At 55.2% G+C, this 26,808-nt stretch overlaps 1 protein-coding gene across 2 annotated transcripts; it reads left to right on the forward strand.

Annotated features, from left to right (window-relative positions):
* The first annotated feature begins 4,991 nt into the window (after positions 1-4,991).
* On the forward strand, positions 4,992-25,103 carry CBX7 (chromobox 7). Of its 2 annotated transcripts, none has more exons than XM_045779645.2 (6): positions 4,992-5,288; positions 7,464-7,507; positions 14,192-14,257; positions 18,659-18,725; positions 21,248-21,599; positions 21,985-25,103. In XM_045779645.2, the coding sequence occupies exons 1-6, from the start codon at positions 5,220-5,222 to the stop codon at positions 22,137-22,139; spliced, it is 753 nt and encodes a 250-aa protein (XP_045635601.1). In that variant the 5' UTR covers positions 4,992-5,219; the 3' UTR covers positions 22,140-25,103. The 2 variants fall into 2 exon arrangements, with proteins under 2 accessions (XP_045635601.1, XP_045635602.1); XM_045779646.2 differs by having other exon boundaries at positions 4,993-5,288; positions 21,527-21,599.
* The last annotated feature ends 1,705 nt before the right edge of the window (positions 25,104-26,808 follow it).

Consider the following 26,808-nt stretch of genomic DNA (forward strand, 5'->3'; position numbering starts at 1 on the left):
GATTTTATTTACTAATTTGACACAGAGAGAGAGCACAAGCAGGTGGAGTGGCAGGCAGAGGGAGAGGGAGAAGAAGGCTCCCGCTGAGCAGAGAGCCCAACATGGGGCTTGATCCCAGGACCCCGGGATCATGACTTGAGCCACAAGCAGACGCTCAAACAACTGAGCCACCCAGGAGCCCTTGTACTTCATCTTCTAATCATTTATTACTGGCATAGAGAAGTATAAAACAACAGATTTTTGTATGTTGTTTTTTTGTTTCATTTTGTTTTGTTTTTTAAGTGGGCTCCATGAGGGGGGTGAACTCACAACCCTGAGATCATAACCCAAGCTGAGATCAAGAATTGGACGCTTGGGACGCCTGGGTGCTCAGTCGTTAAACGTCTGCCTTCGGCTCAGGGCGTGATCCTGGCGTTCTGGGATCGAGCCCACATCAGGCTCCTCCGCTGGGAGCCTGCTTCTTCCTCTCCCACTTCCCCTGCTTGTGTTCCCTCTCTCTCTGGCTGTCTCTCTCTCTGTCAAATAAATAAATAAAATCTTTAAAAAACAAAAAAAGAATTGGACACTTAACCATCTGAGCCACCCAGGCGCCCCTATATGCTGGTTTTAAAAAATACAACAATTTTGCTACATTCTTTTATCAATTTGAAAAAATAATCTGAGGAATTTTTTTGATTTTCTACGAAGAATCCGAAAATAATGACAGTTTTGTTTATTTCTAATCCTTTTACCTTTGTTTTCTCTTTGTTGTCTTGCTGTCTAGGATAGCACTCTCCAAAACCTAACGTGAGTCAGATACGCAGACCACATGCATACTGTGAAATCTTCTAGTAGTCACATTAAAAAAATCAAAAGCAGCAGGTGAAATTAATTTTTATAATATATTTCATATAACCTTAATTTGTAAGAATATTGTTTTAATATGTAATCAATGTAAAACTATTAATGAAACATTTTACGGTGTCAAGTTTTAGGTTTTTTTGTACTAAGTCTTTAAATCCCATGTGTATTGAATTTTACTCTTACATCCCAATTGGGACTAGTCCCATTTCAAGTTCTCATTAGTCACAGGTGGCTAGTGGTTACCATGTTGGAAAACACAGGTCTAGGATAGCTGGTACAGTGTTTAATGGAAATGGAGATTGTGACCATCCTTGCTTTGTTACCAATTTCAAGGGGAATGCTTTCAATGTTTCCCCATTAATTAGGATATTTGCCATAGGTTTTTTGTAGATACCTTTACCGGGATTAAGACATTCCCTTGTATTCCTAGCTTGCGACACATTTTAAAACAAACAGATATTGAACTTTTCCCGCATCTATGGAGATGACCATATGTTTTTCTCCTTTAACTTCTAATGCGGCGAATTACATAGACTGATTTTCAAATGTTAAGCCAACCTTGCATTTCTGGACAAGACCCAATTTTGTCACGAGGTAATATCATTTTGCTATACCGCCAGATTTGGTTTGCTGACGTTTTGTTAAAGATTTGTGTATCTATATTCATGAGAGACGTTAATTTATAATTTTATTTTTTGCACTGTACTTGTCACAAAAAAGAACTGGGAAGTACTCCCTCTTTTTCTGGTATGCGGGAAGGTTGGGTAAGACTGGAATTATTTCTTCTTTAAACAACTCATAGGTGAAGTTTTCTTTGTGGGAACATTACTGATGATTGATTCCATTCTTTTCATGGTTATGGGGAGGTGTGATGCTCAGTTGGGGCTACGGGACATCAGGGGGACATCAAGTTGCTACAGTATCGAGATAGTTTCCTACCAGCTTAAACAGAGCCACCCCTCCCAACCCCCCAAGTGTCACAACCACTCCATGGCTGCCCCAGATTTCCCAGACCTTCTGAGGACATATAAATCAAAGAGTTAATGCCTGGCGTAGCCAGGGGTCTCCTGGACTCTGCTCAGGGCTAAGGCTGGCACCTGCTATGAATGCTCAATGGTCCGTTGCTAGATACTTTGGTACTATGACAAGGGATGCTCATTCAGGTTTCCTCTCGTGTCGGTTTTGGTAAATTATGTTTTTTCTAGGAATGTTCCTAGTTCATCAAGATTTTTAAGCTATTGTCATAAAGTTATGCATAATTATCTTTCATGTTTTCTTTCTCTCGATATCCACAGACTCTCTGGCTTTTCATTCCTGATACTGGTTAATTGTGCCTTCACTCTCTTTTTTTTCTTGATAAATTTCGCCAGAGGTTGTCAGTATAATTAGTGTTTTCATAGAAGTAATTTTTGTTTTTGCTCATCCTTTTCATTATCTTCTGCTCTTATTTCACTCTCTCCTTCTGTTTCCTTTGTTTTACTTTACTGTTCTTTTTCCAGCTTCTTGAGATGGGCACCTGCTTACTACTTTCAGAGTTTTCTTTTTCCTAATATAAGCATTAAAAGCCGTAAATGTCCCTTTAAGTCATGCTTTAGCTGTAGCCTGCAATTTTTTAAAAAAGATTTTATTTTTAAGTAATCTCCACACCCAGTATGGGGTTCAAACTCATGACCCCAAGATCAAGAGCCGCAGGCTCTTCCAACCAAGCCAGCCAAGCGCCCCTGCAGTTTTTAATATGTAATATTTCCATTCTCATTGTTGCAATATAAAAGCGTTTTATAATTTCCATTATGATTTCTTCTTCGATCCATCAGTTATTTAGAAATATACTTCTTACAAACACATGGGGCTTTTGAAGTTCTTCTAGTTATCAACTTCTGGCTTATTTGTGTTGCGGTCAGAGAATGTACTCTGTATGATTTCAAACTTTAGACATTTCTTGAGATTTGCTGTCTTTGTAAATATTCCATACGTAACTCTACAGTTGTCGCCACAGTAGTCTATGAAGGTCCATCAATCAAATTTCTTAGACTCTTATTGAATATATTTGTTTCTTCTACCAATCACAGAGGGGTGTGTTTTTAAGTCTCCCACTAGGATTGTGGATTTGTCTATTTTTCTGCGTAGTTTTCTTCATGTTTCTTATATTTTGAGATTATGGAATTTGCACACAAATTTGAAATTGTTCCATCTTTCTGGTGACTTGGGTCATTTTCATTATGAAGGACTTTCTTTATCTCTAGCAAGGGTTTTTGGTTTTTTTCCCCCCAGTATTAAAGGAACTACACGAGCCTTCTTTTCGTTAGCTTTGGTGTAATGTAGTTTCTGCACATTTACTTTCATCCTTTCAGTATCCTTCCATTTTGGGACTGTCTCTTGTGGATTTCTCTTCTAAACTGCATGTAGTTGGATTTCTAGCCAGTCTGATAGTCTTTGTATTTTAACTACAACATTTAGTCTACTTCCATTTCTTGAATCTGTATCTGTCATCTATTTGTCTTACATTTATTTTTTCTCTCTGTTCTTGCTCGGTTTAGGATTGATTGGGTGGGCTTTCTCATTCTATTTTCCTCCTCTAATAATTCGGATAAATATTATACGCCGCATTTCCATTCTTTAAGTTTACAATGGTAATGGCAACTTACATTCTTAACTCACCTACGTCTAAGTGTATTTGGTATTTCCACTTCCTCCTGACGAATATAAGGATCTTAGAACCCTTTAACTCCTTTCATCCAAGTTATATGCTATTGTTCTTGTGCATTTTAATTCTTTTTTTGTCCAGAAGACATTGTTATTGTTTTATATTGTCAATGTTCATTGTTCTTTATTCCCTATTGCATCAGACCTCTGTCTGTGAACATCTTCCTCCTGTCTGAAGTTCTTCCGCAGGAATTTCCTTTAGGGAGGGTCTGCTAGTGGCAAAGGCTTAGTCTTAGTATTTGTAGATGTTATTATTTCTCCCCCTCCTGGAAAGATATTTCCACTGGGCACATAATTCTTCAAAGAAATTTGCACTGGTACGTAATTCTAAGATGATGGTTATTTTCTCCCTGGACATTAGATAAATCATTCCAGTGTCTTCTGGCTGGCTTCCGTTGCTTCTGATAAAAAGTCAAGTGTTAATTTATCATTTCTTTTTTCTGTGCGCCAGACAGAGGCGTTTGGACTTTATTCTGAGGGGAATAGGGAGCTACGGGAGGTTTTTAAGCACTAGGGTGACCCAGTCGGATCTGCATTGGGGAAAGCGCTCTCTGGCACTGTGTGGATACGGCTCGGAGGGGGCGGCAGCTCAGTGAGGAGGTGGTCGCCGCCGTCCAGCGGAAAGGACGAGGGGTGTAGAGGGAAGCGGGTCAGGGAGGCAGGACTTGGGATCCATGCAGGTAGGCGGTGGGAGCGCGAGGGGCGCGGTTCCCGGCGGGGAGGAATGGTGGCGCGGGAACGAAAACAGAAGGGGGATGGGGTGGGTGAGACAGAGTCCGTCTGGGACCTCAACATCCATTCATTTCACAAACAGTGGAACGAGTATTATGTGCCGAACGCCAAGTGCGTGGCGGCAAAACCCGCCCCGGCCACACCTGCCGCGAATTATTGCCTAGCTGGGGCCCTCCGCACAGTCGCCCACGAATGGACGGACGGACGGACGGACGGAAGGACGAACAAGCAGGCGCCTGCTCCGGACTGGCCAAACCACGCCGCTCCGGAGCCCGGATCTAGAGGCCTCGGTCCGGAGATGCGAATCTCGGCCGGCGCCTTCCTCCCGCCGCTCGGGGTCCGCGCCCCGGCCCCGCCCGCTCCTCGGTGGGAGATGGGACGCACGGCCTCCGCGCTCGGCCCGTTTCTCATCTGCCCAACCGGGGCGTGTCGTTTCCGGCCTCCCAGAGGCACCGGGAGCATTACGAGAAACGCGTCTCGGTATAAGATCTCGTTCCGCCCCGGCGCCAAGCGACGCCCGCGCCAAATAAGTCCCGCGGGCCGGCGCCGCGAAGCTGCAGCGCGCGGCCCCCGGCTCGGTGGCGGGGCGGGGCGGGACTCCATCGGGGGCGGGGCTGGGCGGGACCGGCGGGGAGGGGGAGGCCCAGGAGGGAGGGGCGTGACCTGCCGGGCGCGAGCCGAGCCCCCGCCCCGCCCCCTCCTCGCGCGCTCGCTAGCTCGCTCGCTCGCGCAGAGGAAAACGTTGCGCAGGTTCAAAAATGGAACGTCGGCGGCGTGAGGGAGCGCGAGGGGGTGTGCGCGCGTGCGCGTGCGCGTGCGCGCCCGGGCGAGGGTGACGGGGTCCCCGCCGGCCCGAGCATCGCGCGCCTCAGCCGCGGCCCCGCAGCTCCGCCCCCGGCCCGGCCCGGCCCGGCCCCGGGCCCGCTCGCCCGCCGCCCCGCATGGAGCTGTCAGCCATCGGCGAGCAGGTGTTCGCGGTGGAGAGCATCCGGAAGAAGCGCGTGCGGAAGGTGAGGCTGCCTGGGGGCGGCTCCCAGGACCCCTGTGGGGTCCCCTGTTGTCCCCAGCACCGTCCCTTCCACGCTGGCGGCGAGGGGGAAAGTGGGGCGGGGGGCCCAGGCAGCTCCGCGCTGCTGGGTTCGTCTCCCCAGTCTGTGCCTCAGTTTCCCCTGCCACCTTGTAGGACTAGTAGAATAAAAGTTGTCGCCCCGGCATCCTGGGGACAGCTGAACCCGCCAGAGCTGGAGATTAGGGTCAGACTGTAGGGATCCCGAACGCCGTCCGTCCTCAACCTCCCCTCATTCTAAATAAGGGGAGATTGAGGCCCAAGTTGAGGAAAAGGCTCACTGGTGCGTTAGCATCGGAGTTGGGTCTCGAACTCAGGACCCCGGACTCGGTACCGACACCTTTGAAGTTGGAGGCGGAGCTTCAGCCTCCTGCCTCTGAGGTCTAACTCTGGACTTCGACCTTTTCGGATTCCTTCTACCCCCACCTCCGGCTTTCTCCCCGTCTTGCAGCGCACACCTCTCTGTCTTCCCCACCCCAACTCTCAGCCCCGCCCGGCCAAGCTTAGTGAAGCCGCCTACAGCGCTGGGGCATCCTCTAAGCTCCTCCCCCTTCCCTTCGCCTCCAAAACATACACCCTGCAATTTAAGGAGGCATCTGTTACACCGGGTTCGGGTACCCGCGCCTCGGGGCTGGACTCTGGCGGTTCACACTTCCTGTGCACCTGTTTGCAGAGTGGTCGCCTCAGAGCGGTGGTGGGGGATGGAAGCCCTTCGGGAAAGTCCTTCTGGCACTCACCACCGTCCTTTTCCCTTATCTCCTCTCTGCAGCCCGTTGGGAGGCCCCAGTGGCAGGGTTGGGAGGGGTCTTAGAGGTCATCTTCTCCTGTTTGACAGAGACAAGAGACTGAGACCCAGGCGGAGGAAATGACCTGGTCAAGGTCACACAGCAAGGTAGAGATGGAGGTAGAGCAGGAGCTCAAGTTGGCTAATGGCTAGCTCATCTTTGGAGTGAGAAAACTCAGTCCTGGCATCTTGAGCCAAGGGTGAAGGTCGAGGTGGGCCATGGGCTTTTCTTCCCCCCTGCTTTGATGGGGTTGAACTCTTGGGGCTGCCCCTCCTCCTCCTCCCTTCCTCCAGGATTTTAATTTATTCCACAAAGCCCAGTGCTTTCCATGCACAGTAGCCTAAGCGGATACAGTGGTTACCCTCCTTCTCCATGGTAGTGCCTGAGAATGAAGGACATCATTCCTTCAGCCATTCATTCAGAATTATTTATTGAGGGTCTGTTACGTACCAGGCACCATTCTAAGCCCCAGGGAAGCATGCATCCCTTCCCTCATGGAGCTGGCATCCTGGTAGAGAAGACACACGCCGAACGAGGAAATAAATACAGATGCCTTCCAGTGGGCCTGTGTGCTATGCAGAATGAGAACTGGAAGGTGGGAGGGATGGCATTAGAAAGTTTGGTCAGGGCGGCTTCTTTGAGGAGGTGACATATCTTGGTCTTAAAGTTCCTGTGTGGATGGGGTGGGACTGGAAAGCCAGGCCCCCGTCAGTGAGGAAGGGAGGGGTGAGGCTCTGTTTTCTAACTTCTGGAGGGGTGACCATCGCTTCTGAAGGTGGAGACTTTGTCAGTCTTTTCTGGGGTCCTTCCAGGGTCTTTTGAGTTAAGAGCCCTAAAGTCACTGGCCTGTCACCCCTGGGCCAGAGGCAGCCTCTCCCAGGGAGGGGGGTGGTGGGGCTAGAACCATGGGAAACGCGCCAGTGAGGAATTTTCTAGGATTTGGGGAGTCTTCTGTTCGAAAAACGTAGGAGTTATGGTCTTAGCACTGGAACTCTGGGCACTGGGTCTTTGGCGATACATACCCCATGTGGTCTTAGTTTCCCCATGTGTGACATGGGCTCTGAGCTTCTGCCACAGGAGCCCCAGAAATGTTTGAGGCCAGATGCCCTCCTGTGCTTTCCCAGGAAGGACAGTCTGGGGTAGTCATGCAGCAGCCAAAGTTCGGGTGTCTCTGGGTTGGTGGGGATCTGGTGCAGAGCAAGGGGGGCAGTGTCCCTGGGTTGTGTATGTCTCGGGGGAGCACCAGTCTGCAGAAAGTATTGCGCCTTACTGTCCTGTGAGTGGTTGTCAGGGCAGCTGCGTATCTCACTGTGTCTGCTTCTCTTTCTTCCCAGGGTAAAGTCGAATATCTGGTGAAGTGGAAAGGATGGCCTCCAAAGTAAGGCTCCCCTGTGTGTATGTGTCTGCCTACCTGTTCACCCTTCCATCCGCCTTTTGCCTCTCTCCCACCCAGCTTTTAGCTCCAGCTGCTGTAGTAATTGGCAATCGAACCTTGATTAAATCATCCTCTTCTCTGGGCCTCGGTTTCCCCTCTGCCAGCTGAGGGGCTAGAAGGACATGAGGGTCCAGGTGGGCCCCAGCTTCTCTTCTCTCCTGCTCGCCTCTGGGTTGAGCTCCATCTTCTGGTTGGAGCCTCCTCTCCCCTCTTCTGGCTTTTCCTAGCACCTGGGAGGTGAAGGTCCAACATCCTGGCTTCAGAGATGGCTGCTGGCCAGACGGAGGTAGAGCAAATACAGTGCTGAGTGGGGGTTTGTGGGGCTGGATAAGACAAGTCTAGCCAGTGGGGCATGAGTCCTCCGTGCCATAGAGCTAGGACCAGAGCCTGAGCCACTTTGCCTTTGGACAGCATTTTCCAGTCTACCAAACAGGTTTCCATATAGCCTTGTAAAGCAGGTATGATGTTGATCTCTAAAGATGAGAAAACATGCTCAGAGAAGGTAAGCACCTTACCTTAGGTCACACAGCAAGTGGAGACAGAGGTGGGACTTGAACTGAGCCTCCCCAGTTTAGGGTATCTCCTGAGTGCCTCCTCCATCTCAGAGTTGGGGGGCAGGGTGCTGGGTCTAGGACCTCTCCCAGTGGCTCCACCTCTCCTGCTAAGGTCCAATCAGGAACCTTCCTACTAACCAATCACCTCCCAACAGGGGGGTTGCAGTGGGAGGGAATGAGCAAGTCGTGGGGCCTCTTCATTGGTTTGTGGGTGCCCTGCCTCCCTGCCCTGCCTCCTAGGGACTGACTTCTGGAAACCCCCGTTGCCCAGAGCTTCTGCTGTCTGTGCCAGGGGCTTTCTGTCATGTTTATGTTGAGGGCTAACCTGGTATTGGATTCTGGGAGCATCTTGGGGGCCTGGCAGGGAGACACAGCAGAGGGAAATACAGCCTATGTTGCCTCAGCTTCCCGCTCTGCAAAATAGGCTCTATAGGGCAGGCCCAGCTCCCCCCTCTCACGTTCCTTCACCTGGCGGGGTGCAAGGCCTGGGCTCATGCGTTCAGGGTGACCTACAGGCATCCTGAGGTTGGGGTTGGGGACTGGCCAATCAGAGAATGCACTGGTCCACTCCTGCTGCCCCTGCTTGCCGTTCCCCCACACCCTGGAACTGGAGGAGGATCCCCTCCCCCTCACGGGCGGATGAGAGGTAGCCTTCTATACTCGGTGAAGGAGGAGTAAGAGTGGAGGCAGAGTTAAAAAAGGAAGATGCCTAAGGCAGGCAGCAGGAGCACTGACTCCCTGGGTCCGCACTCCCTTAGCTTCGGCACCAGAAGGCCTTGCGTTGGAGTGTAGTCACCAGCCTGTCGGCCTTCAAGGCACTGCTGGCGATTTTCCCTCCTCTGTAGACTCCATCTTTTGAAAGCTTTCCTTCTCTAAACAGAGGTACTTATCAATGAAAAGTTCTTCTTCCACTTTTTTACTCCCAGATGGATCTGTCTGCCTATCAGAGCTTCTGCCAGGAGAGAAGGGCCTAGCACTCCAAGAACAGTCCCTCAGTTTCTGCTGGTCTGAGCCATGGGCCCTGAGGCCACTTGTTTCTTCACATGCTGAGACCAGCAAGTGGGCCCTAATGACTGCCTCTTGTGACTCCCCAGAGGGGTTCTGGGAGCCGTTTGCCCAGATGACCTGGGGCACCCCTGGCTCCCCTGCACTTTGGTTCTGGGTTCCTAGCCTGGCTCACATGCTGGGGCCTCTGCTTCCTGACTTACAAATCGGAATAATGAAGCCTCTGCCACAGCATTGTGAGGGTTAGGTGATGGAGATAAAGTACCCGGTGCATTCTCAGGTGACCAGCACTTAGGAAATGCTTGCTGTTAACACGAAGTTGGACAGCTCAGCTTCTAGGTTTCCTTGCAGCCAGGAAAGGAATCTGGGAGATTCCATTCCTCATAGGAGCTCAAAGTAGCCTTGGAAATGGTTTAGATCAGTCCTCAGTTGGGGAAACTGAGGCCCAAAGAGGGGAGATCATGACAAGAATATAGCTTCCAACCCCATGCAGTGTGGTACCTACTTCCTGCCACCCATTGCATCACCCCATTTCACTTGGGGGAAAACAAGTTCAGTCGGGGGGAGAACCCGGGCTCCTTTGGCTTTAGTCTCCCCTCCTCAGGGGCCCTTGCTTGGAGAAGAAGCTGAGAAAGAGGGTGGGGAGTGGGTAGTTGGGCAGGCTGTTCCCTGCAGGCCCGGAGCCTTGGCTAGGGTCGTGCCAGCCTTGGTGGGGAGGAGAGTTCGATTCTCCTGCTCTGCGGCACCTTCATTGCCCTGCTCAACGAGGCTTATGTTAACAACAGAAACCATAGTTTAGCTACACACTCACTCTGTGCCAGGCCCCCGTTAGACCATACATGCTTTGCTGTTCTCTCCCCAGCTGCAGACAAATGACTGCCCTTCATCCCCAGCAGATGGGGCAGAGGAGCTGTCTTGTTTGTTCTGGAAGGTACGGCAAATTGCGCAGGGAGGGGCTGGGGGCTCAGGGCAGAGGATGTTAAATCATCAGTTCCAGGCTCTCTGACCCACACAGACCCTCAGATACCCCACTGATTTCAGCCTGCCCAGGACTGCTGTTCCGTCCTTGGAAATGCATTCCTTCCTTCTTTTCCCACTTGTGACTACTACCCCATCTCTTAGGGAGGACTGCCTTTCTGGAGATTTGGTAATGATATTGTCAGTGGGCGCAGCAATAGCCAGGCTGCTAATCAGTAAGCACCTGGTATGAGTCAGGCATTGGCCAGTTTATAATGACCTCATGGCAACCCATTTTACAGATGGGCACACAGAAATCCCCAGCAGAGGAGTCTGTGCCCAGGGGCAGATACAGCTGGAATGATTTGCACTATGGTGTGCCTGACCCAGGGCTTGGGGGCCTAGCCCCTGTGATAAGCAATCAGCTCTGCCAAAGGTGACTGAGGATCTCTTGCCTGTTCCTCTCTTGGCCATTCAGTAAGACGTGCTTAGGCTTTGGAGCCAGACCAGGCTGCCTTTGAACCGTAGTTCTGTAGATTTACAAAGCCCTCAACCTCTGCACCTCCATTTTTCCACCTGTAAAATGAGGCCCTAGCCTCACAGGACCCCGTGGAAGGCTGCCTGAGACAAAAGTTTCATAACACAGTGCCAGGGACAGAGCAGGCGCGCCTACCTCTTCCAAAGCTGGGTTTCCGCGGCAGCAGCGGAGTCCAGGGTTCTGGGCTGGGAGGTTTTCGCACTCTATTGGAATTGATTTAATTAACGCGTATTTGCTTTTCTTACGTATCACACTGAGCTAAGTGCTTCACGTGGCTTAGCACATCTCATGGTCACATTAAGCCCCAAATTCGGGGACCTTTGGTAGTCCCACTTCACGGATGAGTAAACGGAGGCCCCAGCGGCGGCCTTAACCTGCGCATCGCCGAGCCCCTCAATCTCGGACCTGAGCTTGCTGCGCTGCGCTGCTTTTCATTTTGGAGGGCTTTAAGTTGGAGGGGGGGACTGGGGCGGGCCTGGCTTTGAGAGACCCCGCCCCCTGCACGGCGGGAGCCTGCGCAGCGCGGCTCAGGCGGGGCCCCCGCGAGACTGTTTACCAGGGTTAGGGGGCGGGGCGGTCGGTCACGTGGCCGTGTTTACCTCGGGGCCGGCGCGCTCCGTCCCCGCCCCCGCTCCCCATTGGCTGGCCTGGCAATCCGGGGCGCGCCCACCTCCGTGCGTGCGCGCGCACGGCGGCTCCGCTGCAGGGGGCGGGGCGGGGCAAAGTGGGGCTCTCCGCCCCCCGCGGAGCGCTCAGTTCCCGCCCTGCCCGCGCGGGTCCCTCTGCTCGCTCCTCCCAGCCCTGCCGCCCGCCGGGTGCGCGCTCTGGTCTTGCCTGCGCCCAGCTCTTCGCAAAGCGCGTTTGCCCTCGCGGTGGCCCCAGCGGAGCAGGGCTAATGGCTCCGCTTTAGGGGGCGGGGGTGTCTGGAGAGTGAGACGCTAGTGCAGACCCCCAGCCTTTCTCTCCCGCAGCATGGAGCAGGACCAGGCCTTCTGCTTCTTAGTCTGACCTTTTGCCACTGTTACACACCTCCAGCTGCCCCAGCCCAGTAGCAATCCCCCCTGAATCCACTGAGCCTTTCTATGCACCCACCGTGTGCGAAGCCGTGGTCAGTCAGGCACTAGCCCTCTCCCAAGGACATCACAGCCCGGTGGGGAGCCAGATGCAGTGACAAGTGAGAGACCCAAAGGTAGAGGGTGGCCAAGATTCAACAGTTCCAACCACAGACTGGCCACTTACCGTCTCAGTGACCTTGGCAAGATGCTTACCCTCTGTGCCTTCGTTTCTTCATCTTTATATAGGGTAACCTATCCCATGGGTTTATGAGGAATAGATGAGTCCCTGGCAGTGAGTCGTGCTCTTACCATGATGGAGGTGGTGGTGATTCTTAAGATGAGGAAATTGAGGTCCAGAGAAGGTTAGGGACTTGCCGGGAACCACACAGCACCCACATCAACAAAAAAATGGGCAGGGCAGTGGGGAAGTGGGCAGGACAGAGGACTAGAACACTGTAAAGACATCTTAACAGCTAGAGGAGAGAATGCAAGGCAGAGGACACAGGAGGAACACAAAATTCCACCTTTGTTATAACTAGTTACAGTTAAGGAAATTTAACCTTTGTTTTGGAAGAGGAAGTTTTGGAGTCTCTGCCAATCTCTGGTTGCTTATACTTCGGGCTTTATGCAAACTATCAAAAAACCCCAGTTTCACTTTTAGCATCTCTTTAGAGTGAGCAGAACTCTGCAGTGGCTTCTGTAGCCATTCTCAGAACACCTCGGGTCCGGGTCCGGGGCTGGGCTGGGCACCCTGGGGAGGGCTTATATTCTGCCAGCCAAGTGCACCAGGCTGGAGAGCAGTAGAGGGAAGGGCTTATTCCGAGGGGAGTGAGACAGCTTAAGGACGATGTCAGGGGAAGCTACAGGGGCCTGGCTCCTGAAGGATGAGAAGGAGGTCATGGAGGGACTGGCCCTCAGGCGGAGAGCACAGCCTGTACGAGATAGGTGCGGCTGTGCCTGACCAGGCTGGGCGTGGGGCACTTGGGTAGGGACTGTGAGGTCCTCAGGGCTCAGACCTTTGTTGCTGACTCCACAGAGCCTGACGCGGGGCCCAACACAATGTAGGTGCGCAGAAGTGTCAGTGGAAGGAAGGAGGAAAGGATTCTGTCCTCAGGGAGCTTGTGGTTGGAATCTGGATTGAATTACTGGTAGCGGTCAGTGTCCCAGGACAGATTAAGATGAAGGTTTTAGTTTGGCTGGTTAGGAGGCAGCAGGAGCAGGGGCTCCACCCGGCTTCTTACTGCCTCCTGACACCTCCCTCATACCTGCTCACCTCCCTTCTTGTCCAGCAGACCTGGGTGCAGCCGGGGCCAGAATCATAGTCCATTGCTTTGGTGTTGTTTGTACATGTACGTGTATGCACATGAACATATATGTGTATTTATATGTTTGTACGCATGTTGTATATTTGAAAACGTGTGTATATGGACACATTCAGGTACGTGTTTTAAAACTTTGCATTTTTTATTCAGTAGCATCTGTTTATGGTGAGTGACACTAGTTTTTCCATTTATGGAAGTCGTAAAGGTTTTTTTTTTTTTAAGTTTATTTTTTTTTAGTAATCTCTGCACCCAACGTGGGACTCAAACACACAACCCGAGACCAAGAGTCACATGCTCCTCTGCCTGAGCCAGCCAGGTGCCCCTAAAGTTTGTTTTTAAAATAAAATTATTTAACCAAAAAAGTGAGCCGGTAAGTGAATAGCAGTGCAGGCAGAGCAGAGGTGGCTTGAGCTGTGGAACTGCCGAGCTGTCACTCCCAAGGCTGGCCCAGCAGGGGACGCTCTGTGGTCTGGGGGTGGTGGAAGGTGCCCGCTGGAAATACCAAGGGGACCTGCCGTGGGATCACCATTCAGTCGCTATCCATCTACCCAATTCCTGCTGCATGCCAGGTACAGATGTGTGCCGAGGAGGGAGGGAGCGGCTCAGCCCAGACAGAGAAGCTGCGCCCCGGGCCAGGGCTGGAAGGGTGGGCGGCAGGACAGCAGCCCTAAGCGAGGAGCACTTCCTGTGCACCGGGCACTGCGCTCTGGGCACTTAGACAGATGAACGTGTTAAGCAGCACAAGAGCTCTTTACAGATGGGGAAATGGAGGCACAGGGACGTTGAGTAAATCCTTCAAGGTTATACAGCTAGCAAGGGCAGAGCTGGGGTCTGAACCCAGGTAGTCTAGCGCCAGAGCCTCTGCCCTTGACCACATGCTCATGCGTCTCGCAAGAAGGGAGTCCTGGCAGCAGTGCCCTGTGCTTCTGCAGTGAGCATGAGGTCTAACTGGGAGTTGGACGCAGTTATTTGCAGGGTGGTGTGATCGGTGCTCAGAATGAGGGGAGTTCTGGCGTCGTCGGAGCCCCCTCACTTAGCCTGGGCAGCCAGGGACGGCTCCTGGGAGTAGGTGGCAATTATGTGGACCAGGAAGGGGGCGAGAGCTTGCAGATGGTGGGCCCCATTGGAGCAGCTGTAGCCTCGGGGAATGCCAGTGGGGAGCAGGGCAGCTTCTGACTTCCTGCTTCTCTCCCCAGGTACAGCACGTGGGAGCCGGAAGAGCACATCCTGGACCCCCGCCTGGTCATGGCCTATGAGGAGAAGTAAGGGGGCCTTAGCCTGCCACTGGGGCTGGGCATAAGGCAGGCTTTGAGGTTTCATAAGGAGCCCGCTGCTGGCTTGGCTCTGAAGGAGGGGCATGGGCATGCGGGGGGCGGGGTGGGGGTTTGGCAGGGACAGCCCGGTCTAGTCTGCAGCTGGGAGAAGGGGGTGGGCGTCAGGTCCCAGGGCAGCCAAGTGCCCAGGCTCCCTTTCCTGTGGCTGAGTGATGTTGGCCACTTCTCTAACCTCCCCAGGCCTCAGTCTCTCTGCTGTAAAATGGGCCATCCCTAATAACACTGGCTCTGATTCCCGCAAAGATAGGGCTTTCAATTGCTGTGAAGGGTATAAAAATGCTTTACAGAGATGCCCTGTGTGAGGGGCAGCCATGTCCGAAATGGGCAGTCATGGCCTTGGCAACAGATCAGAGAGAGATCTAGAGACTCTCTCACCAAGAGAAGAAAAGTCCAGTGAAGCTTGAGAAAGGCTGGGGGGGAGGGGGGGACTGTGGCTTCGGAGCAAGGATGTCTGAGTTCTGGTCCGTCCCACTTGGCCACCTCCCAGCTCAGGGGCCCTGGGCAGAGCTTCCCCCGCCCCCTCACCAGGCCTCAGACTCCCTTATCTGCCAGTGCTCTGCTCTGATTCCCAAGGCCGGTTAGTGACTGGCAGCTCCACCCATGGGCAATGAGGGTGCATCTCAGGGGGAAGCTTTGACAAAATGTTGTTTCTCCTGATGTGGGAGCCTTTTGAGTCTAGCCATCCCCGTCTGCTACAGGAGCTCCAGCTTTACTGACCTCCTGCCAGCAGACAGCCCAAATCCTTCTGCCTCTTCCCAACCTGCCCACTGGTACAGGGCGGGATCTTACACGAAATCGTTTCCATTTGGCCCTTTGCGATAACCTCCTGAGACGGGATGAGAGTCCCATCTGACAGATGAGGAAGCTGAGGCTCTGCGAGCTAAGGAGCTTGTCAGGGGGCACCTCAAACCTGGGAAGCCGTCTAACCAGGACTTAACCCAGGCCTACTGACTCCCAGTCAGATGCTCTCCCCCTGCCCCTCCTTGCTCCCTTCCCATTGCTTCTGCCCAGGAAGTGTTCTGCTGCCCATTCCAAGGAAAACTCTCCCCTGTTCTTTCCTTTATAAATCAGGGCATCCCTGTCCCACAACTTTTCTCTGGCTCCTGGGCGCTTGGTGGGGTCTTGATCTAAAAGGATTGTGGTGCTTGGGAGAATCCTGTGGAATGTCCTGGACTGCAGTGAGGAGAGCGTCAGGCAGGTGTCCCAGCCCCGAGTTAGAATCCTGGCTCTGCCACTCGCCAGCTGTGTGGTGGTGAGCAAGGCCTTCTCCCTCTCGGGGCCTCATCCTCCCCATCTGTGAAGTGGGGACAATAGTGCTGACCTTACAGGGCTCTCATGGGGAGCAAGGTGTATGAAAGCACTTTGTAGACCAGTAAGCTTGAATTATCTCCCTGACCATAACTCAGGGTCATTTGTTTGCTTGTTCAACAAGTCTTTATTGAGGTTCTGCCATGTGCCCCAGGTGCTGGGGATGCAGCAAGGAACAAAACCAACAAACATCCCTATTCTCATGGGGCTCGAATTCCAGTGCAGAGACATACAATAAAAAAAAACCACAATAAATGTATATGATATCAGATGGTCATAACTGCTGCAAAGACAGGGTTGGAGGGCAGGGGGAAGGGATGGGTGGGGGTGCAGGGATCAGTAGGGTGGTTAGGTGGGGGTGTTTGACAGAGACCTGAGGGAATGAGCCCAGCAAGTATTTTAGAGAAGCACATCCCAGGTGAAGAGAACAGTCAGTGCAAAGGCCCTGGGGTGAGAGCCAGTGTTTAAGAAAGAGCATGGAGGCAAGCGTGGCTCTGAGCATGGCCGGCTGGACTGGTGTGAGCTGGGTGAGGTGTGGGAGATGAGGCAGGAATAGAGCACCTGAAGAAAGGGGGAGCACAGCTCAGGGGGTGCCACGTAAGTCCTGGTGGAGGATTTGGATCTTACTTTGAATGAGTCAGAAAATTTAATAGTTAAGGAACAAAGGGAGAGTTTGGAGACTTTTATAGACCCACTGTGTGACTTTTGGCCTACTTCTTCTCTCTCAGTCTTGGTGAAAGGGGGTAAAAGAGGGATGATGTCCATTTATTTATTTATTTTTTTAAAGATTTTATTTATTTATGTGACAGAGAGACAGCCAGCGAGAGAGGGAACACAAGCAGGGGGAGTGGGAGAGGAAGAAGCAGGCTCCCAGCAGAGGAGCCCAATGTGGGACTCGATCCCAGATCGCCGGGATCACGCCCTGAGCCGAAGGCAGATGCCCAACAACTGCGCCACCCAGGCGCCCCAGGATGATGTCCATTTAACACCTGCCTTGCAGGGTTTTAAAAAGACTCAGAAGGAGTCTGGCCAGGGGGCTCTTCTACAGAGGCCCGCCTGCAGGGAGAGGCTGAGAGGGTGCGACTCCTAGGGTGCTCCTGCCCTGCAGCTCTGAACATTGAGGGGCAGAATCCGAGGCCAACAGAAACCAGGCCCTGGGTGGTGAGGACTGGATAGAATGGACCCCTTCCGCTTTATACACGCCAGCACGCACGCACGCACACATGCACACACGTATGCACGCTGCAGATTGGAAACCAAGATCATGTGGAGCCTGCCCTGCTGGCCCTGACTGGGCCCCGGGCCCGACCCTCGTTAGGCCTGGAGCCCAGAGCTCAGCGGCAGACATCAGAATTTTGGCGCTGGGCAAGTGACTTCACCTCTCTGTGCCTCAGTTTCCATGACTGTAAGGTGAGGGTAGTATCCGTGGCTCCCTCACGGGGTGGCAGGAGGGTTGGGTGGAGCGGTGCCTTGTGCAGTGTTCAGGCATGATGGTTGTAAACAGCGCTCATAGAAATACCGTAAACACGCTTTCATCGTTCTTTTCCCCCACAGCCCTTCCCAACCCCCCCACTTCCTCCTCCTCTTCCTCTCTTCTTTCTTGTCCCTCTCTCCTCAACCTCACGTCATTATTTTAGCTTGTCTACCTTCCATTTGGATAAATCCCAGGGCCCTCTCTTGCTCCTCCCGAGAGCCCTGGTGGCCAGGGCAGAAGGGACCCTCTTTCGGCTCCAGGCGAGGACACTGAGGTCCAGAGGGGAAGTGACTGGCCAAGGTCCTCCGTGGGTCAGGGTAGAGCTGGGCCTGGCACAGGGTGTCCTGGGGCCCAGCACCAGCTTCTGAGAGAAGAGTCTCATCCTCAAAGGCCAGCAGGTCTATCCTGGCAAGCCCCGTGGCTGGTGTCACAGCGGGATCAAATGCTGGCTCCTCGGCCCCAAGGCAAGCCAGCTCCACGGGGAGGGAGGGAGGGCCCTCTGTGCAAGTTGCAGCTCCCCCAGCGCCCCGAGGGCAGCCAGTGGGGGAAGAGAGGGCAGCGCTGCCCCCCCCCCCAGGAGGGAGGAGGGTGGAGGGCTGAGGGAGAGGCTGAGTGGTGGAAACAGCTGCCTGGACGGCTGGTTTCCCCAGCTTAGATGGAGAGACTGCCTGGGATCACACAGCCCATAGGGGAAGGGAGAATGCACTCCCAGCCTCCACATTCTCCCTGCTGTCCACATGGCCTCTGCAGTGGGGGCCACAGGAGGTGGGGTGGAATGAAACGAAATGGGCAGAACGAAAGTGGCTCTGAAGTTCTCCACCACTCCCGGCACTGTTGTCGGAGTCTCTGTTGTGTTGTCTCCTGTGTGTCGTGTGTGGCTTTGTACGCGTCCTCGGGTTGTGTCTGTGTGTTTGGGATGTGGGGAGGGCACCCGGCAGAGAGTCTGGCATCTATGAGGGACTCAGTACAGGCAAGTTTCTCTCCCTTTCCCAAAGCAGGTGATACAGGCGAGAGCCTGTCCTCCCCACCAGGGTCATGCAGATCCCAAATGGGGGCAAACCTGGGGAGAGCTTCACTTACAAGAGGCCCATTCCCATTCTCACCAGCTCCCCTGGGACACTGGAGGCACATTTGATTGACAGGTTTCTGTACCTCTCTCCCGAGAGTGGATACCGGGATCTGCGTTGTTTCGGAGGCTGTACCCACTGGCATGGAGAGCAGAGCTCCGGCGTGACTCTGGAACCCAGCAAACACCCACATACTTTTGGGGACGTCACCCAAGCCCCACCTCAGCGATTAGGACCAGTGGCGGTGGCCTCCCGACTTTTGCCAGATGCGAAGACTGAGGCCCTGGGATTGGAACATGGGACCCCGCTGTTACAGTGTAGAGAGCAATGCGGAGGAGTCCCTGTCCTAGGATTGGGGGTGGCCTATGGCGGGTGCCCCTTTCCCCGTAGACAGCAGAGCGCGAGGTGGAGCGGATGCTTTACTTTCCCTTAAATGTCACCAGTGTTTGCTTTTCTTCTGCCATCTGCTTTGCACCCCAGGGAGGAGAGAGACCGAGCGTCGGGGTATAGGAAGAGAGGTCCGAAACCCAAGCGGCTTCTGCTGCAGGTAACCCCGCCAGCCTGGGTGCCCACCCACAGGTCCCCCTGCTCCTCCCGCTGGTCGCCCCCACCCCGTGCATTTGCACCAGCTAGTTGAGCTGGGCCACTTACCCTCCTTGCTCTGCCCAGGGCACTGTGGGGTGGGGGCGCTTAGTGGGTAAGTCTCCATGGGGGGAGGGGGGAATGAGGACAGCCGGATGGGAGATGCTGTGGGGTTTGGGGGAGGGTGGGTATATGGCTGATGGGAGCCTAAAAGTTTGAAAGTTTAAAATCTTGTAGATAAGCCTTTATGAGGCTCAGAGTCCCCCAAACACAAAATTATAATATTTGAAGACCTCAGAAACATAAACTTTAGAGGAAATGCGGCAGCCTGGAACTTTAGAACCCAAGAAAGGGAGACTCAGAATTCTGGGACTGTTGTCTTGGGATGCCCTAGAAATGTGACATTTTTGAGAAAAGAGAACCCTATGGGGCCCCCTTTTCCAGTTGTCTGCCACAGGTGGGCATCTAGACTCCAGGACACCCCAAGTTACCCAGGTCTTGGGGCCACGTTGCTGACTTCACTGCTTTGCTTGGAAAGAGGGTGGAGTTCGAAGGGATGTGATTTGAGGCAAGTCTCTTTGCCTCTGTGAGCTTGAATTTTCTTATCGGTAACATTGGGACGATAAGCATACCTGCTGTCCTTAAGTGAGTAAGTTTCACCCAGCCATTCGAAGGCTTCTTGGTCTGCACACAGTGTGAGCCACAGCCAGTCTCCTGCCCACTCTTGAGCATAGATCATCTGAGGCTTTGGGCAGAGAAGATGGGTTTCCCTTCACGCAGTGGGTATTTTCCATGGGGTTTGGTGTGAAGTGGGTCCCAGGAAGAAGGTAGCATCTGTCAGATGTCTTCCCTGAACTTAGCAACTTAGAGCAAATACACACTTTGCATATCACACAGTCTGGGAGGGTCAGGAATTCAGGAGTCCTGTAGCTGGTTCTTCAGTGATTCCGGTTTGGGTTACAGTCGTGATGTCAACCAGTGAGCACTTCTCTGGAGGTTTGCCTGGGGCGGGGCGATCTGCTTCCAAGGTGGCGACTCACGTGGCCGCAAGTCCGCACTGGTTGTTGACAGAGGCCTGGTACTTTCCACGTGGACCTCGCGGCCTCCCTGTATGGCTGCTAGCTTCCCCCAGAGCAGATGATCCGAGAGTGAGGGCAAGGGCGGAGCACAGTGTCTTTAATGAGCTAGTCCCCCGGCCCGAGGGGCATGGCTGTGAATCCCTTGAGGCGGGCCTTGCTGGGGCAGTCTTGGAGGCAGGCCACTTCAGTTTCTCCATCGTGGCACTGACGAAGAAACTGAGGCTCCAGGAGGCCAGGAATTTGCCCAGGTGTCACAGCTGGATGCAAACCTAGGTCTGACTCCGGAGGCTGCTGGATGCCTGTCGGTAGCTGAGTCCTCTCTTGGGGACGTAGAGAAGGGCAAAGACGAATCGCCTTGCAGATTGGAGTTTACTGGGCTCGTGATGGCCGCTGAGCCAGGCTGAAGGAGTGGGTTTTGATAAAACGGCAATAGGATAAGCCCTCCCAGCATTGCAATATTGTCCCGACCTCTCCCTGGCCAGCCCTCCTCCCCTAACAACCTGCACCCCAGGCCAAGTGACGGGCCTTAGCGGGCTGGACGGAAGAATGGAGCCTGTGCGTGTGATCTCTGCTCCCAGCTGCGGGATGTTGGACCTACAGGCCCCATCTCATGGCCTCACTCTCTTCCTGGGGGCTCTTGGCCTCTGATGACAGGTGGCAGCAGAAGGTGCTGCCCTGGAGGGATCCAGGCGCTCCCAACACCTTAGCACCAAGGATCTTTCTTGGATTTGTACACATCTTGGCCAAAGTCAGCAAGACAAATCCCTAGAGTACAAAACTCCAGCCCTTAAGTGGTGGAACACGTGCCCTCCAGCCCCATCCTAATGAGAGTGCGATGCGGCATCGGCGGAGGGCAGGGCCCGCAGGGGCCATGCTGCAGCTCGGAGCGGAGGAGTATCCCGTGGGCTGTGGGCAGAGCACTGTCGCCATGGCCGCGTGACACGGGGCACCCAGTGCCGCGTGCCCCCTCGGGTACTTGCCCTTAGGGCATCCGTCTCACACCATCTCCTTGGTGAGCTGGCTGTTCCAGCCCAGGGGGTCCTCTGGGAGGCAAAAATTCCTTCCCCGTGATGAAGAAGAACTCCTTAGTTTATCTGCTTCATGAATCCAGATTTGCTTTTTCTTGGTCAGTTTTCAGTCTGTACTCTCATATGTGCCTCTGCTGTGTGGCCTCCATCCCCGAGCCCCTTACAGCTCCCCGGGGAGATGAGGCGCCACCAGGCTGGGCCTGGGGCTGGGGCTGGTCAGGGGTGGCTTTCTGGGCCGGGGTGGGGGCTGGGGTCATGGCTGGCTCTGGGCCACGGAACACAGGGAAGGGCATTCCAGGTGGGAGGAACAGCATGAGCGAAGGCGCGGCCGCAGCCGGGAGGGCAGGGCTGACCCGCCGTGCCCTGGCTTGCCCCCGCAGCGGCTGTACAGCATGGACCTGCGGAGCTCCCACAAGGCCAAGGGCAAGGAGAAGCTCTGCTTCTCCCTGACGTGCCCACTCGGCAGCGGGAGCCCTGAGGGGGTGGTCAAGGCAGGGGCGCCCGAGCTGGTGGACAAGGGCCCCTTGGTGCCCGCCCTGCCCTTCCCGCTCCGCAAGCCGCGCAAGGCCCACAAGTACCTGCGGCTTTCACGCAAGAAGTTCCCGCCCCGCGGGCCCGACCTGGAGAGTCACAGCCATCCACGGGAGCTCTTCCTGCAGGAGCCCGCAGCCCCGGACGTCCTGCAGGCGGCCAGCGAGTGGGAGCCTGCTGAGCAGCCCCCCGAGGAGGAGGGTAAGGTGGCCGGGCCCCTCAGCCCCGTCCCAGAGCCCCCAAGAGCTAGAGAGTTCCCTTGAGTCATCAGGCCCAACTGCTGCAATGCCCAGAGAGGGCCCAGGGCGCTCCTGAGGCCACACAGCCTGCAGGGGCCCCGGCACCGCCCGAGCGCTTCTTGTGGTCCCGCTGGGGTGGGGTGGTCCAGGCAAGGGAAGACAAATGTAGTGACCCCCTCCCAGGTGTCCAGCCTTGAGCTAGGCCCGGAGCTGGCTGCAGACTCAGAGGGGGGACGCGGTGCTGGGCGGGCAGGGGTCTGCATGCTGCCCCCACTCCCAGTCCGCCTTCTCAGAGGTGTTGTCAAGGCCGTCCTCATCTCTCCGTCTTTCTCCCGTGCCTGCCGCAGATGCAGACCTGGCCGAGGGGCCCCCTCCTTGGACACCCGTGCTCCCCCCAAGTGAAGTGACAGTGACCGATATCACCGCCAACTCCGTCACCGTCACCTTCCGTGAGGCCCAGGCGGCTGAAGGTTTCTTCCGGGACCGCGGCGGGAAGTTCTGAGTCACCATTTTTACTCTTCGTAAACTGTTTGCTTTTGGGCTTGGGGTGGGGACTTCCAGAGATGGGGAGGGGTTGGGGGCGGGGTAATTATTTTATTTAAAAAAGTATGGAACAGGAGCAGGGGGCAAGATCCCGACACTTTCCCGCCACCTCGCCCCTTTCTCTGCGCCTGATGTTTACAGAAAGGCTTGGTGGTCTGTTTTGGGGGTTGGGGATGGGGCGGCCTGGCATTGCCCTGCCAGTCAGGGGGTCATCTCTGGGCTAGGATGGAGACAGGGCCACCCACCCCTGGATGCCTCCATCACCGTTCTTCTCTAGAAATGCAGCAGCTCGTCCCAGGAACCAAAGGAGAATGCGAGGGCCCAAACCCTCTCCCTTGAGCCCCCCCACCTCCCGCCTTTCTGGTTGGTTTCCCTTTTCCTTTTTGGGGGGTGGGAGGGCCTTTATTTTTAACTTTCCACTCCAGCTTTGCAGTGGAACATGGAGGCTGGCTTTGACCAAAAATGACCGGGTCAAGAGGAGGGGGCAGGAGGAAGCCTTTGAGGTTGTTGGGGTGCGTCCCATACCCTTCCCTGGGGGTGGCTGCCAGCTGAGCCCCTTCCACTGGGAGCCCCCCCCCCATCACCTGGCCTGTGAGAAACACTCCCATGCACACGCAGCCACACGGGCACCCCCGGCTGCTGTGTTTGCGGACGCGTACAGGGGGTCTTGCAGAGCTCCTGTTTAGAAACCCCAACCTGGTGAATTGTGGGGTGACTCCCAGCACCTCAGAACTTGTCACGGGCACCCACACTTACCAGCCTTGCCCAGCACGTCATGTAACGGGAGCTCTCCCGACACAGTCTGCTCACAGCTGTGCACAGAGGCCCAGATGGCCGCCGAGGCCCCGGGCATGCGATGTGGTTCTGTGGCTTTCCCTGGCCAGCCGCAGGTGTGCCGTGGGTCAACACAGGCTCTGAGGCACTTGGGCCCTGTCCTTCCTCCCCTGAGGGGCTCTTGTTTTCTCTGACTCAGGTGACTTTTCAACCCTACCCACTCCTCTCTTTTGCTGTCCTCCCAGAGAGGGAGGGAGCGTCCCACCACCTTCTCAGGGCAGCCTCCCGAAACCCTTCCTCCTTCCATTCTGTGTCCCTTCCCCGTTCATCCTAAATGCCACAGCCAGGAGTGACCTAGCATTCCTGTTCCTACGAGGGGACCTCTGCCAAGTCTTCCCAAAGTCGGGAGGCAGTGGGGGGGGTGGTTCAGGCTGTATAGAAGCCCCGCCCACCCAGCAAGGGGCTGTGGCTCCAGGAGGAGGGGTTCTCATCTCCTGCTTTGTACAGATGTGCCCTGTGGCCAAGTAGCTTCCCAGGCCTCGAGGAGGGGCTGCTCCCCTGCTCCAACCCTGTAAGGGAGAAAAAGCCAGGTGGGGCTGGGCACCTGGGGGAGCAAAAGTAAAAGGCCGGCTCCCTCCACCCTTCCCCCATCTTCAGAGTTGGGCACTGGCGGGGGCGGGGGGGGGGGCAGGGGCTGCTTGCTCTCTCCCCACTCTGATGGGTCCTGAGGAATTCAGCAGAATCCTGATGAGGTGAGGATAGGGTGATTGTTCCCCCAGACCCCTTCTTCCCAAGTTCCCAAACCAAAGACAGCCTGGACCCCATTTTTGTTTGGGGTGCCCTGCTGGGAAGATTCCTAAATCCCTGAGTCTCTCTCTCCCCTTCCTCCTTAATCCTTCGTTGTCCAGGGTCAATTCAGTGCTTCCATTGGGGGTGGTCCCCTCTGGTGGTTCCTCCCAGCCTGGGAAGTTGACTCTAGAGGAGTATGTGGGGGGCAGACCAGGGAAGGAGGGACAGCAGAACCCACCCCACCCTGCCCCATCCAGCTGTGAGAACCTGGGTTCCGGAAGGGCAGCCTGGAGTGGGGGGACTGTCCCAGGACACAGGCTCCCAACAGATGTGAGGGTGGTGGGACAGGGGTGGCCAGGGGTTCCTCTCTGATCGAATGCTGTTGGCCGTGGCTTTGGGGCTGGGCTGGCAGCTTGCAATAGAAGGCAGACACGCACCCCCCAGGGGACATGGGACCTCTTCCTGCCTCATGGGCACTTTCAAAGAGCTGTTTGTGCAATTTGCGGGCTCGGCGGGGGGGTTTGGGGGACCATTCGTGGAGCAAGACAGCTGATGTTCTGTCTGCCGCAGCAGGATGCTTCTCGCCTCTTCCTCGGCCCTTTAAGGCGTGCAGGGTAGAGGGGATCTCAGAGAGGGCAGAACCCTGCAAGCCGGGGCTCCCCACGGCTCCCCAGGACGGAGACCTCTATGAGGGGCTGGGTGTGGTCTTGCAGGCCTTTGCCCAGCCCTGAGCGTCCGGGTGGGGCCTGGGACACTGAGCTCCCACCCCGCCCCACCCCACCCCACCCCAGAAGGCCAGTACTCGCAGGGGTGGGGGCGCTTAGAAAGAGTTGGACCGCCTGCCTTTCCTTCCCCAGCCCCCACCCATTTTGAATGTAGAGAGCCCGGTCGGTACTTTCCTCTTGCTGTAGGATGGGGCGAAGAGAGGATTCCCCCCACCCTTGGCACGGCCACTTGCAATGCCCAGCCGAGCCCTGTCATCCCTCCAAGGTGATGATCCCATCGCTGACTCCCCTCCTGCAGCGGGGGGCGCTATGCCCGTGTAAGGTGGCTTCGCTTTGCTTTGTAAGTGGCCAGCCTGGCCTCCACGTCTCAGCACAAGAACGCTGCCTTTGCACGGAATGAGCGTCGAGCTTTGTTCAGACAACGTGAATGTATTTGGGAGGGTTGGGGGTGCGGGCTGATTCCAAGCACATGCGTTTTCTGCGTGAGCGTGTGCTGGGAGGGCTAGAGCGGATGCAGAGCGCGGTTTATTTTTGTACTGATATTGGTAAGAGACTGTATAGCATCTATTTATTTAGATGATTTATCTGGTAAATGAGGCAAAAAATTATTAAAAATACATTAAAGATGATTTTGAAAAAAACTCTTGCATTTGAGCCTTTGCTTTGGCGGTGTCCCAGCTGGGCCGAGGAAGGCGCTCCAGCCCCCACGGTGGCAGCCTGGGATGGAGGTCCCAGGTCTGCCAGTTGCCAGCCATGAGCTTAGACAGGCCAGCCCATTTGTGGAGGCCTCCAGATGTACAGTGAGATGAAGCGGGGTGGGGGGTGCTGGCGCGTAGATGGGCGGATGCCCCCCGTGCGGGTCCCTGCAGGGTGTCATCAGAGGCGTAGCAGTGCTTCTGATCTCTTCACCCTTTCTCTGCTTCCTGCCAAGTGTGTTCTGTTCTAGAACCCAGGGGTGGTCAGTATCCCAGGTTTCTGTAATTGCAGGTTCTGGAACCCGGGACTGTCGTGAGCTAACGCTCCTCTGCTGGGCGGCCACGCTCGGCACAGCTGTCTGAGCCCGGAGCGCGGTGGTTGGGGCCAAAATGAGTGACCGCCGCAAGAGTCCTCTGAGCTTCTCTGCATTTCAGTTCACTCCGGGCTCAGGGTAGAGGCTGGACGGGAGCGCCCAGGGCTGGCGACGGAGAGGAGGTAAGAATCAGCTCACGTCCCAGCCCTCCCAGCGGCCACCCAGGAGGGGAATGGTGGTGGCCACAGCTGAGGACATGTCCGCGAGAGAGGGAGAACGGAGAGGCTGGCGATAGACCTAGGCAGTAGAATTGTCAAGACTTGGGCAGTGATTTGGTGTGAGGGGAACGGAGGCATCACGGTTATGCCCGGGTTTCTAGTTTGGACAACGGACAGCTGAGTAGCCAGTTCTTCATCTGGACAGAGCCTGAAAGAGGAGAAGCAGGCATGGAGGTACCTGGGTCACCCCCAGAAGCAGAGCCCAAGACAGGGGTGTTCTCTGGGGAGTGATCCCGGGAGCAGGCGTGAGGGGTAGCACGGGTCGGGGAAGGAAGAAAAGCCATGGGAAGGTGCATTACTGAGGTCTGGCAACTGTGTCGTTCCACCCGAAGTGACCCAAGTACAGCCACGGCTCCCAGAGTTGTCCGTTCCCAAACAATGAGGAACGGGAGCATTCCTCACTGTCGCCATCCATCGCTGGCCGAGGGTTGCCCCGGGGGGCGCTAGCCCAAGCCCCCAACTTCTGAGCTGTGCACGTGCTGGCTTCTGCCATCCATCACCCCCTGTGTTGTGCTGCTGGAAGAGCCTGGGGCAGGGAGTGGGGACAGGCAACCGTGTGCCCCACCCACAGCCGAAACAGAGCCGCGGCCAAGACACCAGTGCCCTGGGGGCCCCTGAAGGCGTCTGACACGGCCACCCCTCGCACTGCTCCCCTTCCTGCCTTCTCCATACAGACTCGCTCTTTCTCAGAGTCTTCAAAGAGGTGGCCAGTGACAATCTCTAAACAAAGACTTGACGCTGAGAGTCGTCCGTGCTGCCGCCGGCCCCAAGCCTGTCCTGGACGCCCCTCATCTCCCGCCTCTGCCCCTCACTCGGCCCCGGTGCCCCTGGGTCTAGGCTGTTCGCCCAGTGGGGTGAGTCTGCGGGAAGAGTCTGCGCCCTTGCTGACTCGTCTTCGTCATATCAGCCGAGTCTGCCGGAAGCGCCTGGTTATGATGGCCCCGGGGCCCCGGAAGGGACCTCAGTGACCCCTCTGCCCGCAGTATGGAGCAGCAAGCCTGGCATCTTGGGTCATTGAAGCTGGTTAACCGCATCAATTAAGGGACCACCGTT

This window comes from Ursus americanus, chromosome 17, assembly GCF_024610735.1.
Source record: "Ursus americanus isolate L20-20 chromosome 17, mUrsAme1.1.p, whole genome shotgun sequence".
Classification (NCBI taxonomy): Eukaryota; Metazoa; Chordata; class Mammalia; order Carnivora; family Ursidae; genus Ursus; species Ursus americanus.